This window comes from Syngnathus acus, chromosome 9, assembly GCF_901709675.1.
Source record: "Syngnathus acus chromosome 9, fSynAcu1.2, whole genome shotgun sequence".
Taxonomy (NCBI): domain Eukaryota; kingdom Metazoa; phylum Chordata; class Actinopteri; order Syngnathiformes; family Syngnathidae; genus Syngnathus; species Syngnathus acus.
In genome coordinates this window covers 2370892-2391330 of record NC_051094.1, presented here as the reverse complement: position 1 = coordinate 2391330, position 20439 = coordinate 2370892, and the positions used below count along the sequence as shown (strand labels likewise).

At 44.2% G+C, this 20439-nt stretch overlaps 1 protein-coding gene across 1 annotated transcript; it reads right to left on the bottom strand.

The window, feature by feature from the left end:
• Positions 1-11014: 11014 nt before the first annotated feature.
• tmem161b (transmembrane protein 161B) lies at positions 11015-19700 on the bottom strand. The gene is made up of 12 exons (XM_037259314.1): positions 19457-19700; positions 17262-17365; positions 17112-17192; positions 16186-16283; positions 15960-16116; positions 14155-14306; positions 14018-14078; positions 13805-13945; positions 13592-13705; positions 13328-13502; positions 13136-13232; positions 11015-12734 (listed from the first exon to the last, which is right to left on the bottom strand). The coding sequence occupies exons 1-12, from the start codon at positions 19457-19459 to the stop codon at positions 12457-12459; spliced, it is 1461 nt and encodes a 486-aa protein (XP_037115209.1). The 5' UTR covers positions 19460-19700; the 3' UTR covers positions 11015-12456.
• Between the last annotated feature and the right edge of the window lie 739 nt (positions 19701-20439).

Here is a 20439-nt window from a genome sequence, read left to right as displayed (position 1 = left end):
TACTAAAGTATGCACACTTTTACAAATTTTTATCAGTGTCTGGAGGTGAGGAGCCCTCGCTTGGTAGGAAATCAAATCATCTCATGAATGTGTGGCCTTATCGTGATTGGCACTTACTTGTGCAAAAAGCTAAGATCCTCTGCTGCTAAATTCAAGCTCGCTGACAGGCAATCATAATTTCATTTGACAAAGGAAGCAGTTAGACACTAGATCCATAACAAATATTATCTATTGAGGTTTTGGGTGTATTTACTTATTTTATTGGGGGGGTTAAATAGCTTCTTAATAAACAAAATATGTCTAATTGTTTTTGCTGACTGAGCAAAAAAAAAGGTTTCATTTGCATTCGTCGCATTTTCATTTGCCTTTCGAGCCCCCCCCTAATAAAAGATACAGTCCTGTCACCTTAAAGATTTGCGAGTTGTGATGAGGTCGTCATGGAGTCAAGCTGCTAAGCTTTCTTCCTTTCCACTATCATGAAGCTTTCTCATGCACTGATCTCACCTCTGATGTCTACGGCTGCAACAGAACACAGCAGAGAGGCGGAACAATAGGTGTCATAATCGATAGGTCAGGATGAGGAACTGCGGTGAGGTCAGCGCTGATCGATTCCCACATTATTGCACCGCAACCTCTTCTACCAAGTGTTGGTCATTATCTGCCGGACCCAGCAGGGGCACCGGCACCCCCGCCTGCTCTCGCTAGCATCAACTAATCCTACTTATTAGTTGAGCTCGGGCCGGATGAGCAGATGACAACATTTTCTACATCAGTGGGTGATGTGATAGCTGTCTGGACCTCACCCTTGACCCATCTCGCCGTGAGACTGGTACTCGTTAGAAGGAAGTCAGCTGGCTTCCCGCTGGGTGGATCTGCTTCCGTATGACCATCAATAGTCGAGTGAGATGCCGTACGTGGGTGGCACTCCGTGAGGCTTCAGGACCGGAGAGCTCTGGGAGGCCATCCTGAAGCAGATAAGAACAATCATAGTCCAGCGTGTGGCTTAGCGGGACATCTTGCCGACGTCTCGGCGACTGGTTGACCAAGTCGGATTGAATGTGGTTTCCATCTCTGTCAGGTGTTGTCTGATGCTTTGATGGAGGTATGGTTGGCTTGTCACCATTGAAGTCAACATGTATTATTCATTCTCACTGACAGCTAGCGTAGAATCCGTGTTGTTGTGACAATAAAATGCTAAACTAACCTGGACTTTCAGGAATTGTGGGTGGTGAGATGTCAAGAGAAAGTCAAGACTAAGGCCAAGCTGAAACCTTGGGTTCCAAATGGATCAAGCAACACATTTTGAATAAGCTAACGAGCTAAATTTCGATATGTGTCAAAATAGATGAAGTCACAAAATCAAAGTCGTATAAACACAACGTGTCCGTTACGCCCACAAATAATTGACTCACTCCCGTTCGGTGATTCTTTGAAACCTGTTCTGTCGAGTGCTCCTTTGCTGAAACAATATTAGCATCACCATCCCAAACACACTGAGGTGATGATAGCGTAAAATTATGTCTTTCCCCGCTCAGTTGTGCCTCCATCTGGGTGCGGGCCTCAGCCTTCAACTGAGTCTTTCGCTAATGCCAGGTCTTTGCTCTGTCCTTCCATTCAAAGGGAATGCGTAAGTGAATTTGACACGGAGGGTTGCAACTAATGAGACACTTTTCCTTGAAATCCAGGCTGGTGGTGACGGGCGAGGCCCGAAGATGAGAAAAGCAGAATCGGGTGTCGGCCTTCTCGTCTGAGACAACGAAAGGTAATTTTTTGTTTTAATTATTATTTTTTTTAACCGATGATGTGTTGTTTGAGAACAGGCACCCCTCCCTGGGCCAACTCTGAATCGACCTCTGTAATTTTCATACGTGCCAAGAAAGAGTGAACCCCAACTAGGTCTCCTCCCTTTTCCATCCATGTATTAGGGCCCTGACTGGATACAAAGACAAGCTTAAAAGGCTTCGCGCAGAGGTGGCAATTAAACGGAGGCGGTAAAAAACGGACTCCGGAGTAGGTCCGAGCCAGTTGTGGAAAGACGGCGATGAGAATCAAAGGGATGAGTTGTGGGCCCCATAGAAAGAGGTCTACTTGACAGTTTGCGGTTTGGGGATCATCTGAGAGACACCGCATGGGCGCGTTGATGAAAGGAATCAAGAGCTTTGCGTCCTAGGGGGTTGTGTTTTTAATCAGGGGCCCCCGAGGAGAGAAGCATGCAGCTCGCGGGCCCCTGGCTGCTGCTGACCACTGTCATGCTAATAAAAGAGACTCAGGGTGTGAATGGAGAGACTAGCTTGTTAGCAGCATCCTAATTAATGCACGCCGTGTGACTATGTACGATTGTGTGATGCTTTTTGTGCATCCTTAATGAGGTGTCTGAGCGTGTGTGTGTTTGCACGTCAAGATGACGGGATGGGTACAGAGTGAGACGGATGAGAAATAAGGGGCTCAAAGCACTTGGGAAGACTAGAGAAATGATTTTCAAGGAATTACCTTCGTTTGAAGACTTCTTATTATCAATAATAAGGTCATTTTTACTTTCAAAGTCTAGCAAGCTTTTAAAATAAGACGTGTTTGAAAGCTTTTGTGGTTTGTTGGTTAGCAGTGGCAGGAGAGGCGATGCAAAAATGAGGATATGGATTTGTAAATAGGAGATGAGCGGCATCATTTTAACAGGGAAATATTCATAAATTGACTTTTGGCATCCATGTCTTAGAAAAGAGAAAAGAAATATGGGGAAATATTGAAATTGCAAAATCAGGCACAAGGTTCCCAAACTGTGACAAATTTGAGATGATTTTTTTTTTAATAGCTTTTGTAGATCTCTCATAGGATGTGACCCACTGATTGAATATCTACGCTCTACTTTTCCCTGTCAATCATTTGACGTCCTTTCCAAAAATCCATTTTGAAGCCATCTCCTTTCAACTGTAACTGAGGTGCTTTTATTTTCTTCTGCCAATACAATCACATATTTCGCAGGCTAGCAGCCCTCCCCCCACCTGACCTTGCCCCCCCCCACCCTTTAAAGTGCCATTACAAAAGTCAAGGGCTTCTTCTCTCTCTCGTCCTGCTTGTCAAAATCAAGCGCCATTATGCAAATGATGTTTGAACACACTCTCGCCAACATTTCTATTGTTAGCCACGGGGAATTTTCATGATTGCTAACCTTGCATGGACTGTACTCATTTATGAAATGTACAATTTCTTGATTGTGATGAAGATTTGCAGAATTCTGTTATAATCTTTTCCAGTAAACGTATTCATTAATATTACATTACCCATTTAAATATTATAAAAACAAAAAAAAACATTATAAAAAGCAGATTTATCTTACAGTATCAACATTAACAGTCATCCTATTTTGACATTTGTAAAATTTCCACATTATTAGATGTCAAAAATCGCATTTGACTAAACTGGAATACATTTCTTTAAATAAGGCGAATTTTTCACCACTGCTGCTTGACTGATTGAGCAGATCTTACGAAGCGGTCAGATGTCAACAGCACTTCAAATTGGATTCAAAGTGATTTTTGCCAGTGATGATAAATGCCTATTTTACATTTCTTGACTTTCATCGTGGTTTGAATGTTACAATGGTGGCCTCTGCTGCAATGTGAGTGAAGAAAAATAGAGGTCAAGAGAGGTCGTGATGGAAGGGAAATACTTGTCGCCATTTCCAAGGGCATTAAAGTCGTTTACACTTTCTCGCTGTTACTTAAATGTAATCAAAATGGCCTCGGTGTGGAGAGCGGAGGAAGATACCGGTCAGTGGTGGGCAAGTGACGTACAAATACATTTGGTTTCCTAAGATACAACTGCACTGCGACACAACAGAGACATTTCAAACGAAGAGCCAACTAGCGATCGGGCCTTTTGTTTTGACACCCTTGATGCGAAATATAGCTCCGCATTATTTGTTTGTGCAGGCAGCGGAGTCGCGTGAGTGACAGCGAGGGTGATGCGCGGCGACGTACGAAGCTGCTTCGCATTTCCTCTAATTGCTCCGCCAGCCTTGCACGTTCGGCATGTTAAGTTAGTCGGCAACATACATTCGCCGCACACAAAGACAAGGAGGAATGGCTGCGTGTTTGTGCGTTTATTATTCTTGAAGGACAGAGAGGTGACGGCCTTGTTTGTACACCTCTGTGGCATAATAATGTCCCGCTTTCAATCTCTAGCCCTTTAAAGAGGGAAAAAAATAGCAGCAGGGCCTCGCCGGCCAATCAGGTGTCGGCGACGCAGGCCGTAGGTTTTGTTCAAAGCCACGGCAGACACGGCGTCACTTTGGATTTGCTCACAGGCGTCGGGATTGGAGGAAATCCTTGCAAAGGCTGGAAAACGCCCTGATGTGCGCTGATGCTGTTTTAATTAAATAGTTGCTAGGTTACACCACGCAGGCTGGTGTGGCACGGGTGCCTCAGAATGTGTGTGTGTGTGGGGGGGGCATCGTGCTCAACAATGCAAGCCCGCCCTGCACCCATCCCATGCAGCATGGGTGAGGAACCTACGGCCCGTGGGCCAAATACGTCCCACCCACTATGTCATTCTAAAAACAAAACTCATAGGAACCATTGTGGAAACCAGAAATACTCCGAATGTAATACATTGAAGCCTTAAAATACAAGTTGGCATTATAAACCTTCAAATAATAGAATAGAAGAATATATCTTTATTGTCATTGTCACACATGTACAACGAAATTTAAAAAGTGCCAACCGATCAGTGCATGAAAATAAAAAAATAAATAGAATAAATAGAATAAAAAGATTAAAAAATACAAGCTAAAAACCCACAGAAGAACATACACAGACATATATATAAATAACGTTATAAATAACGGATATTTGACCACAAACGGTGGAGCAGCACATGCAGATGGGAAATTCAATATATTCATTTGTGTCGCAGTTTGGACTGGAAACTCTTACGCACTGGCTTCAAGTAGAAGGGGTGCGCTCATGCCTTTTCCCACCCCCACATCACGTCTTCTTTATTCGAAACGTCCGACCTCCTCTCCTCCTGCTTCCCTCTATGACATCAGAGATAATGGCGTCATTTAAAGCAGCTATGCATTGTGCACGGTGACTGATGCTCGCTTTTCTTATTTAATATGCGGCCGCCGACGCCGGATAATAAGTCTTTTTGTCGCGAGAATAAAGGCAATGCCTTCAAAAGGAGCCGCACATTTTATGTTATATTCACTAATGTGGTAAAAGTGCGAGATAATTCTCTCCTTTCATTAGGAGCTAAATTGATAATGATGAAAGACTGCTACATTTTCTATTGTAGACTCAAATATCGCAGGACAAAAAAAGGTTCTCAGACATTTTTTGACCTACAGTGTTTCTGCAGTGTCTCCGCAGCAAAGGAAAGGACCCCTTCCAAATGTCTCCGGCTCATTTTCTCCCAAGAGACTCATTTGAGATGACGCCGGTGACCCCGCCGCCTTTGCCGCCGGTCAGCGCACGTCGCGGATGCCGCCGATTTGCTGTCAAGGGGTCACGGGTGTGTGTGACCCCCTCAAACGCAAGCCAATGGGAAAGTAATTCTCCCGACAGGATCATGTCATCGTCATTTGAATAATCATCTGAATGCAACAACATTTGTAAAGAAAACTCTCCTTGTAAAATGGACTTAAAATTTCTGACCAATGGCATTCGCCGCCAAGTCATCAAATTGATTTGTGAGCGCAATGCTGAAGTGCTCACTGATTGGATGCCAGGAAAAGACGTACACTCAACTCTATCCATATTCTAAAGCTGCATCCTCGAAGGCCGCATTATTCGGCCGCATGACGTCAGAAAATGCAGCCTTGGGAGTAGCGAGCCTGAGAATTTGGAAACACTCTTGCATTCAATGTCACGCTTGTTTGGTGGCACCAGGGGGCACTCCACTCTGATGCTTGGCATAAAGGAGGGGGTTGACATAGGAACAACAGCAGGATGACAAATATTCATCTCTATATTACACGTTACCTCTTCGTTATAGTGTGATAAATGTCATATGCACATATCTGCTTTAAACCCTACTTTGAAACACTAACCTTAGTTTGAAACCCTAACCCTAGTTTTAAACCCTAACTTTAGCTCTAACCCTAACCTTAGCCCGAGCCTTAGCCCCTAACATTGCATGCAGTTTGCATTCCTCTGGCTTCACCCAGTTTGGCTGAATAAAAACTTCTTATTAATCTTATTGCACTATCCATGTACAGTGTGACAAATATCTCAAACTTCTCAATATATGACACACCCGCCCGGTCGCTAAATGTGTGAATTGAATGTTTGATAGAAAAGGTTACATCCAAGTGGCCATTGACAGTCTCAATCAGTGCTTGCTTGTCCAAGGACACACTTTGTTAAATGTCAATTAAAGTAAGAGCCATTCAAACCAGAAAAATATCAACAGCCAAGAATGAGCTTTTATTGTTGTCAATACACTCGGCAAGGGGATTTTTCTTTTCATCGTGAGTTTTATTGAGGACTGTGTACATAATCTCTATTGCTAAACTTTAGGTTTGAAATGGTCCAAAAATTGAGTCGCTAAATCAGTGCTTCTCAATTATTTTCTGTGCTGCTGTGATGCCCCCCTTAGGGAGACATTAGAAAAAACAAAAAAATAAATAAAAAAGTTAAATATTATATTATCTTATTATAATATCTGTTCAATATTTTTCCATGGCGTCCCACTGCACTTTGTATCGCCTGCTCTGTCTGTGCTGTGTGCTAGTGTTGGCTCGTGAGTGAACGATTCGTTCAAAAGACCGAATCCTTTCAGTGAACGAGTGAACCAATTCTTTTTTTCCAGTTCATATGACTTCAACCAGTAGGTGTCAGTAATGCGTATTGAAGCTGGTGCCACCTCACCGTAAAACAAAACAAAGAAGATAATGACGTCACTTCCTGTTGATGTTGTGAATTGCATTTCCCGTTCACCAACCGAACGGGTCTGTGAGTGAACGAGTCAGTCAGTGAGTGATTTGCATTTCCAGTTCATCGCGAGAACTGATCAGTGAGGGAACGAATCCTGACTTTCGCGTTCGCGAACGAGTCAATGGGTCAACTGCCTTCCTTCCTGTGCATCAACGGATCAGTCAGTGAACGTGTTGCGTCACCCTCCTGGCGTGAACTATGTAAGTATGTATTACGATTCGCCAAGGAAAGAAAGAACCACTCACTGAAACACCACTTCTTTTATGCACGTTTACTCCACTAACTTTATTGCATGAAGGGATGCGCCGTTATGCAACAACCGGGAGATGATGCTTCTCTTTGGGTCATCTTGATTTGATAACACTTCAAATAACGTGTATGCACATATACCCATCTCACCCAGGTTGCAGTCTGTTTGAACTACTCCCCTCCGGACGGCGTTATAGAGCTCTGTACGCCAAAACCAGCAGACACAGAGACTGTTGCTCTGATCAACTCACACCACTCAGAGTCTCAGAGTCATTGCTGTGCAACAACATCCTGCTCTCCACACCTTTTTTGAATTGTCTACACTGTACTGTGTCCTCTCTGCATCCATTGCAGCCTGGTCATCCTGGAAGAGGGACCCTCCCATCTGTGGTCTCTGCTCAACGTTTCTCATTTCCCCTAGTTGGAGTTTTGAGTTTTTCCTTGCCCTCCTGGGAGTTTAAGATCAGGGGATGTTTGAGAATATTTGTCATTTTTCACACGTCCTGAGTGTTGTTAGTCACCTAAATGTTGAACAGAGGATTGTGATGTACCGAAGTCAAATAAACTCCTTGTTTGGCACGCTCAAACATGGCGAATAAAAACTCTTGAATCTTAAATATTGTTATCCAATATATCTACTGCAATTTCACATTAGATTGCTGGTTTGAAATTTACTTTAATTATTATTATTATTATTTTAATAAACATTAAAACCTGTTAAAACTTGTCTGGTGTTTTATTCCTTGTTTTTATTTTTTTGTGCATGAAAACAAAAATCTGACATTTGGTTAACTGCTTTATATGACAATATGTATGTGTTTTACGTTGTGTAATATGTGTTGGTGTCCCCCAAAATAAAGAGCAAGTCGTCAAATACACATTCTTGACACGTATAAAAAATACATAAAGTTATGAGGTACACCTGAAAATTGTGGTGTACCTAATGGAGTGTCCGTGTGACATCACAGATCAACCAGCCAATCAGGAGGTGGGGGTGAGGGCGGGTGTGGCACTTTTCACTTTCAGTTAAGCTTTGGCCGTGATTTTTCCCTAATGAACTGGCCTGTTATTAGGTACACCTAAAAATGGCGGTGTACCTAATGGAGTGTCCGAGTGATGTCACAGATCAACCAGCCAATCAGAAAGTGGGGGTGAGGGCGGGTGTGGCACTTTTCACTTAAACCAGGGGTGTCGACCTCCAGTCCTCGAGGGGCCGCGTTCCAATATGTTTTCCAAGTTACCCTCGTTAAAAACACCTGCGTGAAAAGATTTAGCTCCTTTCACGTTCTGCAGGAGCTAAAACTTTTCACGCAGGTGCACTTAACGAGGGAATCACACGGACACTCCATTAGGTACACCTCCATTTTCAAGTGTACCTAATAACAGGCCACATTATTAGGGAAATATCATGGTCAAAGGTCACAGGTGTCAAGCCCTAGTCCTCGGGGCCGCGTTCCAACATGTTTTGCAAGTGACCCTCGTTAAGCGCACCTGCGTGAAAAGTTTTAGCCCCTTTCACGTGCCGCAGGAGCTAAAACTTTTCACGCAGGTGCACTTAACGAGGGAATCACACGGACACTCCATTAGGTACACCGCCATTTTCAAGTGTACCTAATAACAGGCCACTTTATTAGGGAAATATCATGGTCAAAGGTCACAGGTGTCAAGCCCTAGTCCTCGGGGCCGCGTTCCAACATGTTTTGCAAGTGATCCTCGTTAAGCGCACCTGCGTGAAAAGTTTTAGCCCCTTTCACGTTCCGCAGGAGCTAAAACTTTTCACGCAGGTGCACTTAACGAGGGAATCACACGGACACTCCATTAGGTACACCGCCATTCTCAAGTGTACCTAATAACAGGCCACTTTATTAGGGAAATATCATGGTCAAAGGTCACAGGTGTCAAGCCCTAGTCCTCGGGGCCGCGTTCCAACATGTTTTGCAAGTGACCCTCGTTAAGCGCACCTGCGTGAAAAGTTTTAGCCCCTTTCACGTGCCGCAGGAGCTAAAACTTTTCACGCAGGTGCACTTAACGAGGGAATCACACGGACACTCCATTAGGTACACCGCCATTTTCAAGTGTACCTAATAACAGGCCACTTTATTAGGGAAATATCATGGTCAAAGGTCACAGGTGTCAAGCCCTAGTCCTCGGGGCCGCGTTCCAACATGTTTTGCAAGTGATCCTCGTTAAGCGCACCTGCGTGAAAAGTTTTAGCCCCTTTCACGTTCCGCAGGAGCTAAAACTTTTCACGCAGGTGCACTTAACGAGGGAATCACACGGACACTCCATTAGGTACACCGCCATTCTCAAGTGTACCTAATAACAGGCCACTTTATTAGGGAAATATCATGGTCAAAGGTCACAGGTGTCAAGCCCTAGTCCTCGGGGCCGCGTTCCAACATGTTTTGCAAGTGACCCTCGTTAAGCGCACCTGCGTGAAAAGTTTTAGCCCCTTTCACGTGCCGCAGGAGCTAAAACTTTTCACGCAGGTGCACTTAACGAGGGAATCACACGGACACTCCATTAGGTACACCGCCATTCTCAAGTGTACCTAATAACAGGCCACTTTATTAGGGAAATATCATGGTCAAAGGTCACAGGTGTCAAGCTCTAGTCCTCAGGGGCCGCGTTCCAACATGTTTTGCAAGTGACCCTCGTTAAGCGCACCTGCGTGAAAAGTTTTAGCCCCTTTCACGTTCCGCAGGAGCTAAAACTTTTCACGCAGGTGCACTTAACGAGGGAATCACACGGACACTCCATTAGGTACACCGCCATTCTCAAGTGTACCTAATAACAGGCCACTTTATTAGGGAAATATCATGGTCAAAGGTCACAGGTGTCAAGCTCTAGTCCTCGGGGGCCGCGTTCCAACATGTTTTCCAAGTGACCCTCGTTAAGCGCACCTGCGTGAAAAGTTTTAGCCCCTTTCACGTTCCGCAGGAGCTAAAACTTTTCCCGCAGGTGCACTTAACGAGGGAATCACACGGACACTCCATTAGGTACACCGCCATTCTCAAGTGTACCTAATAACAGGCCACTTTATTAGGGAAATATCATGGTCAAAGGTCACAAGTGTCAAGCTCTCGTCCTCGGGGCCGCGTTCCAACATGTTTTGCAAGTGACCCTCGTTAAGCGCACCTGCGTGAAAGGTTTTTGGTCACTTTCACGTTCCGCAGGAGCTAAAACTTTTCACGCAGGTGCACTTAACGAGGGAATTACACGGACTTTGCATTAGGTACACCGCCATTTTCAAGTGTACCTAATAAGGTGCACTTAACGAGGGAATCACACTTATTCTAAAGATTCAGTTCACTTAAACGAACTGTAATGCACATCACTAGTGTGTGCGTATGTTCCCTGCGCTCTTCATTGTAGAGCGAATACTCATTATTTCAGAAGCACTGCGCTAAATCAAGTGAATGGGGGAACCTCTTCACGAGTCGAGTCTATTTGGAATGCTTATAATCTCTTATTGATCGAGACCTACAGATGCATTGGTCCAGTTTTGCCGCTCGGCCCGACAAAGGCACTTGAGGCCATAAGTAATTTTCGTGCGCTAAGAGGACTTTGGAAGCATTTGCTGTTTGCAGCAAGGACACAGCGGCAAGATGAGCTAAATTGATCTTAATCAATAGTCGTTTACACAAGGACACATATCTCAGCTGGAGTGGTAATGGTCTTATTGAGGTATTAAAGACATGGACAATGGCAGTGGAAATCACAATGGTGCTACTTGAATGCAGTTGTGCACTCTTATCTGTAATACATTTCAACAAATCAGTGTTTTTTTTTTCATTTTCCAATATTTGTCAAGTGTGAAGGATGAACAGATCCACAAAGAAAAGAACATAATTTATTTAAAAAGAAATTCCAATGCTGAAATAAATACATACGGGAGCAACATCAGTACATTACTTTATGAATCCATGAAATGGAATAAAAGCAAAACTTTTAGTGGCACTGGACAGAAGAAAAGCGAATCCTGAAAGTATCCCAGCTACTTCCCAACCGAACAGGCCGCGCAAAAAGAAAAAGATGAAATTGAATTGTCGTAACATGTACAAAAGTGATTCAAGTCAATAATGTTTACAGGCCTAGACGTCTTTAATAAATACAACAAAAAGATCAATAAAACAGTCATTAGGACATAAAATTGCGACCACATTAAGTTTGTAGCAGAATGACTAAAAGGAAGTGTGGAGGGGTTCAAAAGAAAAATGAATCACATCCAATTCAGGCAGGCTTGATACATTCGTTGTTTCCCCATTTTGTCAAAGTAAAAATATGTTCAGTTGTCTCCCGTGGGAAAAGCGAACGAAGGTAGCGAAGGGCACAAAAGTGTTGGACATTGTGCCCTGTTTTTTGAAACGTTTGGACATTTGTATTAGCTTTGTCAAGAAATACACTTCGGTCTTGATTTGCGCATACAAAAACACACACACACACAATTCTTCATGAACTGTAAGGCCCTTAAGGTGGAGATGTGGTTTGAGACAGGCATGGGAACACTTGGCACCAATCAACTTGATTTGTTAGAAAAACTCAAACAGGGGAGGAAAAAAAAAAAGTGATTAGAGTTAGCAAAACAATCAAGGGAAGAAAAACTTAAAAGGCATTTTCGCATCAACAACAGTAGGCGACACATCTTGCCCTCCTCCGTGCATGCAAACAGCTCATCTGAGCACGGCCCCTCCCCTTCTGAAAACAGTCACAACTGCTTGGAAAGAGCTCCGCGCTTGTTTCAAAATGGCTCAGTTTCATATTTAAACAAAAAAAAAAAAAAACAAGAGGTCACGCTGCTTGTTTCAACATCTTCTGGAACGTCTTGAACTTCATTTGGACACATTCAAGCAATCGAATGTTGGCCGATTGGCTCCTCCGTCATGCGCCGTCGCTTTAAGACTCTTTCAAACACTTTTCGACAGGGCAGCTCATCTCAGAGTCTCTTTAGGTGCGTGTCTTGCACCCAACAAGTTAGCCGCCATAACTCAGTCAAAAACCAAAACATACTTCCTTGTGAATAACTGCAGGAGAGGGGGAAAAAAAATAAAAAATAATAAATGTCCAGCATGATATACAGTCTTTAACCACCATTGTTACTTTGTCAGTCACGTGTTTGTGATCGTTACTAAATGTAAGAAATCTTGTAATGTGAATAAAAAGGAGTGAATGGAAAAACCACACAGTTGTCATCTGCGGAGGAAGCACTGGGAGTCAAACCGATAGTTCCGATGATATGGTGAGTCAGTGCGGCGGGGGGGGGCGGGGCCTTGTTTTACGCCGCCATTAGATACTGATGGTAGAAGAGGCCAAAGAGGGAGGTGGAGAACAGGCAGGCAGCGATCCACCACGTGAAGAAAGAGAAGAGGCCCCGGAAAAGTAAAGGGCTGAAGACGGTCTTCAGTCCCCCCAGGGCTACGGAGAGTTGGGTGACGGAGGACCGCGCTCCCGCCTCCACCACCGGGGGCGCTATTGTTGCTTCCCATGATGCAGAGTCCATCTGATGGGTGCAAGGCAGCTCTTCTTCAACATGGAATCCCCATGAGTGTCCACCTGACATCAACAAGCGACACGGTACATCAAAGTGGGCTCACAGGGACCCGATTATGGCATTTCAATTTATTTCAATGAAAAATATTGATTTAATATACAGGTCAAACTTTTCCTTTGTACTTGTGTGCATGATAATCAAAAATGAACACTTTTTTTCTCTCCGGTGCTTGTTCCATCACGCTAAGCAGCAGCACAATCACTCAACAAATTTTGGATTTCCACACCTGTCAGCGTTCACATGGAATGTGTTCTTACGTTTGCTTTCATCACACTATCAAATTGTCTCCAAAGAACAAAAGAGATGGCATCAGGATGATTTGAAAATTGCTTTTCTTTGGAATTTTTTCAGGTCTTGTATTCAAGTCTGTGGAGTTATTAGGACGGCCGTCAAGAAGGCTCACCTAAGGTTTTTAGCAGCAAAGTCGTGTGCAGCAACATCACCAGGGGTGTCACATACTGTAGTGCGATTACACACAAGTAGTAAAAAACACGTGCAACCTGAAGAACAAAGACAAAAAAAAAAAAGAGAGAGAGGGGGGTGATGAAAACAAGTTTGACAACGCTGCTTTTGGGAATCAGATGACGCCAATCACCATCTTCTGCAGGTCGACGGTACTTATTCGCCCCGCCTCCTTCTTCATCCGCTCCACCGCCTTCTCCGCCAGGTTGAGGTAGGCCTGCAAATGATGCCTCATCATGGCCAGCCGCAGCGCGCACATCAGTATGATGGCCCATAACCGCAGCGTGTCGTACGTCTGCTCAGCCATCCTGACACGGAGACACGGAGCAGCGCTGAGTCACACAACAACGAGACGGGTGGCAAAAAGAGCGGTTACGTTCCGATCTGGTTTACTCACAAAGGCGAGCTGTCCTTTCCCAGGGTGGGGTTCATGATGTAGTCCTTGGTGATGGGCTTCACCCAAAGCAGGACCATGATGAGCGGCGACAGGAAATTGATATGAAGCAAAGTTCTGAAGTGAGCAGGAGAGTCAAAGGTTAATATGTGCGTAGAATATTGGGAAGAAAAAAAAAAACTGCTGAAAGCTACATAATGAAATGCTGTGCCTCACTGCGTAAATTTGGCAGTGGTCACATTGAGGGCGTCGAGGTGCATCTGGGCCAATCGCAGACCTGGGAAGGTTAAAAAGGCTCCGATCAGAGCGCAGAGGAAGGCGAGGATTAGCTTGAAGGTAAGTTTTGAAATGGGACCCCTGAAAAGTGGAGAAATTGTGGAGTCAGGAAGACTTTCTCAAGGCAATAAACATGAGTTCAAGCAAACTTACTGCGACTCCAAGCCTTGGTGTTCCAGGAACTGCAGTGCGCTATCAGAGAAGTTGGCAAAACCTCGGAGAGAAGACAAAAAGACAGTTCAGTTTGAGGACGACAGAAAGTTGAGGCTTGAGGACGGAGCAGCATTCACCGGTTTCCAGACCAAATTCCAGGTAGTTTTCCGTAACGATGAGAATGGCCATGGCTTTGACGAAGAAGAAGAAGCCGAATGTTATGCAGAGGGAGCGCTCGCCTCCTTCCTCCAGCTTAAAATAGTGAGTTGTCAGAGAGAAGAGAATCTTGCTGGAAGGGAAACCGTCAAGGAAAGAGTTTGAAGGGATCGAAGAATACAGAGATGAGGAGGGCCAGAGATCCCTGGACCCCCGTGGCCACCATGTAGCGCCGCCCCTGACTGACAGTAATTAAAAAAAAAAAAGGGCCTCTAAATTGTTTTGGGGAAAAAAAAAACTATCCACTGTTTCTTGTTTTATTCATTTATTTATTATAAATTTTATTATATTATTTAATTTTATTATAATTAATTTATTTATACAGGCTTGAGGTGTAAGAATAATAATAAATAAAAGGTATGAAAGCGTACTCTGGTTTATCCTTTTTTTTTTTTTTACATCACAAAAACTTTGCATTTAAACAAGACCGTACAGCCAACAACGTATTTTGATAAATCTCGCTCGAATATTTCTCTTTGCAGACGAGTGTATCTATCCAGTTCAGACACCAAAGTGATCTTATAAAAGTGCTTTAGGAGCCCACGGCAGTTAGGCCAAGGCTAACGGTACCGTATTGCCGGCCGCGGGTCGCGACCGTCTTAAACGTTGTCATCACAAATGAAACGGGAAAACTGAAAATCAAGTGCTCCATTAGCACATATATTGAAGAAACGCGCTCCCTCATCTTCACAGTCCCGTGTCATCCGCTCCTTGCTCTATTCCTTCCCACCGAGCACGTCGGGTGCCCGCGCTGGGAAATTTAGGTCTCCAATCTCGGACGTAGCCGGGGAAATGACACACCATCTGACCGCGGCGAGCCGAGGTTGACCAGGAGCACTGGAAAAGATTGATTCCTGTGCTTGGCGGCACGGATAATGCATATTATTAGGCTATCATTCAGCGTAGCAAAATAGCGGGGGAGCTGCGGACCATAAAGGTGCCGCTGGCAGTCGGGCCGAGCGAGAAGGAGATCCCTCGCATCATTTCCGAGACTCCGCTGCCGCTCGGGTCGACATAATCACGCTGGATTGATTCGACCTCTCTTACAGACAAAGGCGTTTAATGTACGAGGCGATTGAAAAAGAGGGTTCGCGTTGTGTCCATTTGCTTAAACAGTCGCGTTCCTTTGAGAACAAAACATTTTTAGTCGCACGGTAACGACACGTTTGCTTTACGTTATGAAGGGGAGAGGAATCAAGCTCGGGTTTCTCGTTTGGAAATTCCTCCCATGCTTCGTCGGCGAATTGATGATGTCGCGCTGCTATGACATCACACTTTTTACGAAGCATTTGTAGCCATTTATTGTCTCGTAACACATTTAAGCGGTTTTAGGAGAGGCGTTTAGTTCTTCCTGACACCCGACGACTAATCGAGACACTGTCCGTTAGTCGAAGGGCAGCGTTTTGAGGAAACAATATTTTTCTCGTGGCTCTGGCAGGGACAACGTCCATCTGATATTAAAGGTTATTTTGTTCAGCGCTGTGACAGGACCGTCACGATAGTCGTTTGTTTTTACAGCCGCTCGCCGTCTGAGAGGCAACGAGAGGGATTTGTAGCGGCTGCTTTTGAAAAAAACGATCTTCTGGTGTCATTTCGAAAGCCCGGCGACACAAAGCAGATGCTTTCAAAATGTTCTTTGCTTTCCAGATGACTCACAGAGTAGCGTCTATGTGATTCGAATACACCGTCGCTCCAGAGCCCGTTTGACGAGACGATTGAAGGATACACCACAAAGGCGAGCACGAGCATGGACCAGACAACACTGATGTTCATCTCTCCTGAGGGTTGAGCGACACTGTAGTAGAGCTCCGTTATTAGATAGACCACAGTCGCCGCTACCGTGAAATCAACCAGCCACTGGAACTCGGGGAAGTAGTGCAATGCTGAGGGCGCAGGAAAAAGACATTTAGAAGGCACATCCAAAGCAAAAAAAAGAAAAAAAAGCTTTGTACCTAACGTGTCGACCTCAGTGATGTATTTTGTCTCGAGTTGAAGATCGATGTCCTTGGGTACGGTTAGCGGCTTGTTGTCTATGTGACCATTGTACTTCCTGAAGAGCAACAAAAAATGAGGTAAATTGAATTCTACATTCATTTTTTTTTTAGTCATACTTAAAAGCGGAGCGCATGAGTACTTATCTTTTCTTTGAAAGTGCGGTTTATCGGCAAAGGCAGAACTAAAGCACTCGCAGCAGGTAAGGGTGAGCTAGCCTTTGAGCATCAACGACTATCTGATGGGCCTCCTCGGTTCTGCCCTGTGTTTGTTCAGCCCAGTGTGGGCACTACATTCACAGGACAAAGAGTCCTGGGCCAAAACACACCCAAGTCACATTTCTTTCTCGAGGTACCTGACAGCCCCCCCAAAAAGAGGAGGAGGGGGCTCAGCTTCACCCCACCGAGGGAGTCGGCGAGCCGACAATGGAAAAGGGGGCGACTGGCAAAAAAAAAAAAGACAGTGGCCCATCTTTTTCTTTTGGGGGATTACTGAACATGTGGTGCCGCCGAACACCAACCTGCCTCATACAGGGTGAGAGAAAAGGAATATTGTGGAAGCCAGCGCCCGCCCTTTGAGGATTAACTCCCAGTAGTGACTTCAATTTAAACCCCTATTAAGAAATAAAGCACTAAATTCATGTGGTCATTTGACACCCGCCCAATGACGACAAAATTGTCTTTTGGCAAATTTGGGGGGGAATTCCGAGTTGCCTCTGAAATGATCACTGTCACAACTGAAAGCCTCCTTCAACAACTTCGGATCAGAAACAAAAACAGGTTTGTCTCCTGACTCCAAACATCTCGTTCCAAGCCATCAACATGATGTCCAACTATGGCACCTTCTCTTCCACCGAGTAGCATCTTTACAGCATGGGCACACTTACCTGTCTTTCCTCTTCTGTCCCTTCTGCTTCCCCGCAAGGTTCCTCAACTCATCTTCCGTAGGGTGCTGATACCACCGCAGACTAGCAAGAAACAACTTTTTCAAATGCAAGAAAAGACATTCAACAAAGCGGTGCGATAGGGCAAATTACCTCCCGCTGCAAAGTAGCCATCTTGCAAAGGAATAATGAGGTATGATTTTTTGTATCACACTGGCCATTACCATGGTAACCACCAGCTGCACACCGATCACACCCTGTGAAAACAAAATGCTTTAAGTGGCAGTGAAACGGAACAAACATTTCACCTAAAGTCGGTGGAGTGATTCATGGTTTTGGTAGCATAGCATTGCGTAGCTGTAAATTATACTGTCGACTGGCAAAACATTAGACTGCACGGCCTTGGTGACGATCTCGAAACATGATTTTTGCCCAACTGTTTTATTTCTATTGAATTTGAAAAAAAAACCAGCCAACTAAAGCATGGAAGAGAATGAAAAGCTGGCAACACAAGCAGCTCAATATCAAAGATCAATATTCACTTAGTACTTAGGGGCTCAGTCATCACCATCAAGCTGAGCTTTAATCCAATCGCTGTTAGTGAGCTCGGCAAATTGACTCAAGCCTTCAGGTATCACAATCGCTTTTCACACAGGGAAGCAATGAATGAAAACCTTTACAAAAAACACTGGTTAATGCTTAAATTATACAGCTACTCAACTGATACAGTTCTTCGGAAAAGAGTTTAAAAATACAATTACATTTTATAACTGCTGTTGTACTTCCAAATATAACCCCGCAAAATATATTTTAATGGGAATTACAGACTGGAGCAACACACAAGACCTACATATGAAATTGGTCACAGGGCTCATGCACACTTCACCTGATCTAAGCTCCAAAACCATATGTCAATACTTTTTCTCAAGTCAACCAGAGAGGAGAGAGTGCCAATAACGTGGCAATTATCTTTGCTCAGAGGGGACTGATGGCCAAACAGAAGACCCCCTAACCTCACATCGTCCCAGTGTGTGCTATGTGGGTCAAAAGCCCACCACCTCAAGTTGCTTGGATGGACGCAGATATGGTCATAGGAAACCTGCAAGGATCTCTCGCACCTCGAGGAAATTGAGCCAGCATGCGTTCTCTTATCTTGCCCGTACTGCTTGACCCCCTTCCTCACCAGACAACCAATTGAAATCTGTAGGGGGTGGGCGGGGGAAGGTGTTCGACCCCGAACCTTATTATTATTTTTTAATTTGTGTGTTCAAGCCCTTCTCTCACTGTAGAACTGAACAAACAATTTAAAGGGCATAATGGAATATATGGATGGCAAATTGGTTACGTTAGTCAGTAGGGGCTTCAAACAAGGTGAGCTGCTTTTGAGTTTGGATGGAGGAATAAATGAAGTCGTCAACAGTTTGGGACCTGGTGGTATTTGTGTTTGTTTACGTCTCCATGTGCCACATACACAAAGTCGAACGTATGCAATTTTGCCTATGCACTTTATTCAACACATTTGCTCTACGCAGGAAGGCTTGCCGACCCATCACTGCACATATGAAAATTAGGATATTCAGCTTTTGGATGAATATTTCTGACCTAACAGGTGAACACAATTTGACCTCTAAACTTTTGAATTCACAGAATGAGTGCACGACCTGATGAACGACAAAAATCACAAGTCAAATTCCAGATTCGAATAGAATTAAACTCTTAGCTGGCTTTTAAATGGTTATCAGAGTCAGTCATCGAAAGGCATGAATAGTGGAAGCCTTTCGAAGTGGCAGACCACCATTTGCCATTCAGCACCTTCTGAGGTTGTGCAAAAAGCACTGAAACATTCAAATGAAGTTGGTTTTCAGTTACTTGCCGTATAATGCATTTAACACCTCACACAAAAAATTTTTTAACACACATTTCACCATAGTCACTCTAAGGGCATCCAGGGGTCAAATAAGATGCTTCAGGTGTATGCAGACACCTTAGCTGCCCCAAAACACTCACAGTAGCCAAGTCAGACTACTTAAATTGCCCAATATCGTCAGCGTCCAAAATAAAACACCAGGAAGAAAGCAAGTTTAAAAGCCAAACCTAAAGGTTATTTAAAATGTTTACATCAGTGCAGTAAAAGAATGAAATCGTGATCAGGTGCACCTCAGAGTTAGCTACCGGTTAGCTGAGCAAGAAGCTACACCTGTAGCACTGCTGCAAAATGGATTGAATGGGATCACTATTCAAGACAGTCAGGACAAATGCGTCCGATGACAACTAAATCATATTTAAACGAAGCAAATCGAAGAAAAGATTAGCAGTACAGGACATAGCTCGCTCGCTGTCACACTTACCATGTTGATGCAGTGCAGCTGAAACAGGCTGCTCAACGCCGACAACACAGAGCACTCCGAATCGGAGATGACACGGCGAGGAGCACATAAGCCCTTCTTGCGACGTTTAAGTACAAAATGAATGAGTTATTTTCGAGAAGGTTGCACCGCGTCCACCAGAGCTGTTGACATCGTCAAAATCAACCCAAATGTTTGCAGCGCCGCCACCAAGTATTTTCAATAGCAGTAGAGGTCACGGTGAAACTCCGGGTATGCAGGTGGCTAAATAGATGCCTGAACGCTTATTGTAGAAAAACCCGGCCGAATATATCCTTATATCCAGTTATTCTATATGAAATCATATACGATTTTGATAAAATATTAATAATGTTTTTTTGTTCATCGAAATACACCTCAAGGACAGATTGCAATGTAAATATTTGAACAGGCTTTAACCGTAGCGCTATGTAGGGTTTTAGGACCAAGCGGACAGGAGTGTTTTTTTTTTTTTTTTTTTTGCTTTATTGACATGTCCTGTCAAATGGTGTGTACAGTACGAGAGACAGACAGAGATGGAGAGAAAGAGGAGGGTGGAGGGCACGCCGCCTCATAGTTCGGAGGGTGCGGGTTTGCACCCGTGTGGACTCTACACGTTCCCCGTGGGTTTGCTCCGGGCAATCTGGTGTCCTCCCACTTGTCCGTAGTCACTGCCCGATGACTGCTTAGATAGGCTGCAGCACGCCCGCGACCCCCGTGGGGACAAGCTGGATGGAGGGAGAGAGATATAGATTGATGTATTGTACTACAAAACCATGCAGTCATAATCCGAATAATCTCAATGTACTTCACAATTCCCATCATGCGTGCTGTTAATGTTTTGAAATTGCATATAATCAAAAACACATCAACTTTTCAATTTCAGAATCTAAATGTACATCCCCAATGCAATGGTCCCCTGAAGAGAAAGAGACCTGCTTGTATTTGAATATTTTGGTTCCATACCT